Raw genomic sequence first — 5,000 nt, 5'->3', positions numbered from 1 at the left:
TGTGTAATTTAACTTTTGTAGAGCGCGTCCGTCTCCACAGTTGCTTCAAGCTCCTCTATTTTGATTAGAATGTCCCGCCCCCTCTCCGCTACGTAGGCAAGATGGCGGCCGTTGAGTGTGGAAAGTATCCATCGCTCCACACTCAAGTTTTAGACCGTTTTGAGTGCACGACCGAGGAACTTACAGTGCACTGCATTTTGGCACACTCTCCGGTTTTGCGCAAAGTGCACTCAAAAAAGTAAGTGTAAGTACAGAAGTGCGCGATTTCAGACACAGCATTGATCTGCTTTATCTATTAACCGAATTCACCCTACGTAGATATATAATATATATGAACAGTACCAGTGACACTCTGCGTAGCCGCCTGCTGATTGGCTGTTCAAACAGAGACGGACCAATCACGTTGAACCTCTCCAGGTAACCGTCAGGAAGTCGCAGGTCGGCCGGGAGAGAGAGGCGCTTGTTTATGTCCTAAAGACAGACAGACAGGGAGAGACGGAGACAGACAGACAGGGAGAGAGACAGACAGACAGGGAGAGAGAGAGGGAGACAGGGAGGGAGACAGACAGGGAGAGAGGGAGGGAGACAGACAGACAGACAGGGAGAGAGAGAGGGAGACAGACAGACAGGGAGAGAGGGAGACAGACAGGGAGAGAGGGAGACAGACAGACAGACAGGGAGAGAGGGAGGGAGACAGACAGGCAGGGAGAGAGGGAGGGAGAGAGGGAGACAGACAGACAGACATACAGGGAGACAGACAGACAAACAGACAGGGAGAGAGGGAGACAGACAGGGAGAGAGGGAGAGAGGGAGACAGACAGACAGACAGACAGGGAGAGAGGGAGGGAGGGAGACAGGGAGAGAGGGAGACAGACAGACATACAGGGAGAGAGAGAGACAGACAGACAGACAGACAGACAGACAGACAGACAGACAGACAGACAGAGACAGACAGACAGACAGACAGACAGACAGGGAGACAGACAGACAGACAGGGAGAGAGGGAGGGAGACAGGGAGGGAGACAGACAGGGAGAGAGGGAGACAGGGAGAAGACAAACAGACAGGGAGAGAGGGAGAGAGAGAGAAGACAGACAGACAGACAGACAGACAGGGAGAGAGAGAGACAGGCAGGGAGACAGGGAGAGAGAGAGACAGGCAGGGAGAGAGAGAGGGAGAGAGACAGGGAGACAGATAGGGAGAGAGAGAGGGAGACAGGGAGAAGGGAGGGAGGGAGAAGACAGACAGACAGGGAGAGAGAGAGACAGATAGACAGACAAGGAGCAGGGAGGGAGAGGGACAGACAGACAGACACAGACAGGGAGAGGGAGAGAGACAGACAGACAGACAGACAGACAGACAGGGAGAGAGAGAGACATGAAAAATATAAAAAGTATTTTGTGAACATTTTTAAACTTTTTAGCAAATTTGATTTTGACCTTTTTTTGGCATCCGTGTTTATGTGTGTGTGTGTGTGTCTGTCTGTCTGTGTGTCTGTACCTCTGTGTGTCTGTGTGTCTGTGTGTCTGTCTGTCTGTCTGTCTGTCTGTCTGTCTGTCTGTCTGTCTGTCTGTCTGTACCTCTGTACTGATCCTCTTGCTCCTCATGGTGACTCTCACTGGACTCGTGACGTCGTCTGACGAGGAGATTTGACTTTCTCCATCGGAGCTCAACTTCACATCCTCATGAACGATCTCTGAAGACAGACAGACAGACAGACAGACAGACAGACACACACAGACAGACAGACACACAGACAGACAGACAGATAGACACGCACGCACACACAGAGACAGACAGACAGACACACACACACGTTAAAACATGTTAACACAGGTAAAAGTACTGAAACATATGATTTTAAATGTTGTAGATTTGTCTTGTTCATTTTATTATTATTATTAATAATAATAATAATAATAATAATAATAATAATAATAATAATAATAATAATAATAATAATAATGGATTGGATTTATCTAGCCACTCAAAGCTCTTTACAGGGTTCCAGGTTCCATTCATTCACACACAGTCATACCGGTGGTGGTAAACTACCATAGTAGCCACAGCTGCCCTGGGGCAGACTGACGGAAGCGTGGCTGCCATTCAGCGCCTACGGCCCCTCAGACCACCACCTCAAACATACAGCAGTCATACACATTCACACCAGGCAAGGTGGGTGAAGTGTCTTGCCCAGGGACACAACAACCATGACACAGGTGGCAGAGCGGGGATCGAACCGCCAACCCTTGGAGAGGGTGTCCCTGTCTTACCCAGTCTGGTGCTGTGGTTGAGGTAGGAGCTGAGGCTTCTTCCTAAACCTCGAGGTTTCCTCAGGAGAGAGTTAACCTTCTGCCCGCGCAGAGAAACAGTCTCTATGGGAACACACACACACACACACACACAGGACAGAGACACACACACACACACACAGGACAGAGACACACACACACACACACACACACACACACACACACAGGACAGAGACACACACACACACACACAGGACAGAGACACACACACACACACACACACACACACACACACACAGGACAGAGACACACACACACACACACACACAGGACAGAGACACACACACACACACACACACACACACACACACACACACACACACAGGACAGAGACACACACACAGGACAGAGACACACACACACACACACACACACACACACACACACACACACACACACACACACACACACAGAGAGAAAGTTATTACGGAACAGATTTTGGATATAGCCTGTGTAGGCGTACAGGTAATATGAACAGTCCCTGTGTTCCATATCACACACATTTTCATCTTACTTCACGACATACCAAAGCAGCTGCTTTCAACACTGCAAAATGCAATTGGTGGTATGTTGGGCATACTGCATCTGACTTCATGTTATGGCTTGGCGATATATCGAATATATGCGATGTATCACGAGATGTTCTCTACAGGATGTATAAAATGACCCTATCGCGACCATCGAATACAAGTTGGCACGTAAAGTGTTTTTTTTAGCCGCCGCCACCGACAAACTCGCTGGTGTTTGCTTCTCTCGCTCTTCCCTGTGGCTCTCTGCCTCAGACTACATGCATTGGCAACTCACTCACTCCCCCCTCCCAACCACAGTCTCCTGGGCATTGGCAACTCACTCACTCCCCCCCTCCCAACCAGAGTCTCCTGGGCATTGGCAACTCACTCACTCCCCCCTCCCAACCAGAGTCTCCTGGGCATTGGCAACTCACTCACTCCCCCCTCCCAACCACAGTCTCCTGGGCGCGCATCTGTGACGTAGTCTGCAGTGCGCCCTGTGTGTGTTTACTTCAGTGAAAACAACGAGAGGGGGAGAAAAAAAGACGAGGGCTCTTGTGCTCTTATGACAGCCGAGCGAGCGGGTGGAGGGGGGCGCGAAAGACGGCGATGGTGGCCGTCGTTCATAGCATGGACCTTTTTTGTAGCTTATGAGAAGAAGCACACAGGCGAACGACCGGGGGAGGCGGGCGCACATGACAGCATTAGCGGCCGCTGTACACAGCACAGCCTGCCCTGGTCCTTATGAGAGGAAGGCTAGTGGCTACACTTTATACACTATCTATGGTGGCTACACATGCGAACACAGGCGGGCGCTTGACAGCATAAGCGGCCGCTGTACAGAGCCTGGTCCTTATGAGAGGAAGGCTAGTGGCTACACAGGCGAACGACCGGGGGAGGCGGGCACTTGACAGCATAAGCAGCCGCTGTACAGAGCCTGGTCCTTATGAGAGGAAGGCGAACGAGCGCCGGGGGCGGATTACTCCGACTTCACGGAGAGTTTTTGGTCCAACGTCACACAACCACGGCATCACATTTATTACGGGCAGCCTCTTATAATAGGTCCATGTCAGCACCAAGGGAGGTGCACACCGTTTATTAACTAAAAGTCTCTGTAAAGTAGGCTACATCTGCGAGTATTTTTTATAAAATAAAACATAGACTAACTACGTTAGTCCCTGCAAAATGTGTCTGCACTATTTAAATCATATTACTGGTGTGATGTTATGCAAAAAATGTATTAAATTGAGCATTTAGGATGTGCTCTAGAGGAGATTTGATATATATCGAGATATAGTACAAACATATTGAGATATTGATTTTAGCCCATATCTCCCAGCCTTAGTTCAGGTATTGGGACAAACTTGATATTTTTCTGGGAAACCAAATCTCCTCCTCTTTCTCTCTCCTCTCCTCTCCTCCATACTACATCATCTGATCATAAACAGAATCTAGTTAGGATGCAGTATGCTACAACTGGGACATACTTTATTTATTTATTTCATCATAACATGGCTCCTTGATCTTGCCTCTTGCTTTTATATCCGTCTCATCCCCGTTTGTTTTCATACGGAGGCTTCGTCGATGTGACGTCACTTCACGTGCGCACTGGATTGTGGGTCAGAATCGCCCCAAATAGCATGCTGTTTTCAACACTAAAAATCTCGGAGTTTGGAGCAGTTTGGGGTTAAGTGTCTTGCTCAAGGACACAATGGTAGAGATGGTGGGCACCGTAGATGTAATAGCAGCCACCACTAGTTTAACTACTAACACCCTCCTGTCCTTTAACTGACAGGCGATTGGTTGTTTACCTGAGTCGCTGTGTGATGTCACTTCCTGGTTGTTTGTCCCGCCCCCCCGGCCCAGCGTGAGTGACAGCTGGCGTTTGATCTTCCTCATTCTCTCCATCAGGGGGGGAGGAGCCTGCAGCCTGGAACGAGCTCCTGCACAGACAGACAGACACACAGACAGACAGACAGACAGACAGGCAGACAGACAGACAGACAGACAGACAGACACACACAGACAGACAGGCAGACACGGTTAATACACACCATAGATAGTAAATAATATGGATGTAGCATCCGGGCTGACCTCAGTTATTCACACGGCATCCAATAATCCTGGTTTGTGCGCGTCGCCATTTTGTGAGGGGGAGGGAGATAGCTGACGTATACCTC

General features: G+C 49.4%; 1 protein-coding gene across 1 annotated transcript in view; it reads right to left on the bottom strand.

Annotated features, from left to right (window-relative positions):
* LOC307270700 (cyclin-dependent kinase 16-like) overlaps positions 1–5,000 on the bottom strand; it is a gene marked incomplete at its 3' end in the record, with an annotated part of 13,066 nt that overhangs the window by 6,434 nt on the left and 1,632 nt on the right. The window contains exons 2-5 of the mRNA XM_080054586.1: positions 4,632–4,763; positions 2,273–2,374; positions 1,580–1,695; positions 343–471 (exon numbers count right to left, since the gene is read on the bottom strand). Of these exons, the coding sequence (XP_079910712.1) occupies positions 343–471; positions 1,580–1,695; positions 2,273–2,374; positions 4,632–4,728 (444 nt within the window). The remainder of the gene's footprint in view (positions 1–342; positions 472–1,579; positions 1,696–2,272; positions 2,375–4,631; positions 4,764–5,000) is intronic.

Source organism: Ammodytes marinus (genome assembly GCF_949987685.1).
Source record: "Ammodytes marinus genome assembly, contig: scaffold_438, whole genome shotgun sequence".
In the NCBI taxonomy this organism is placed as follows: domain Eukaryota; kingdom Metazoa; phylum Chordata; class Actinopteri; order Uranoscopiformes; family Ammodytidae; genus Ammodytes; species Ammodytes marinus.
This window is presented reverse-complemented; position numbering and strand designations above follow the sequence as displayed.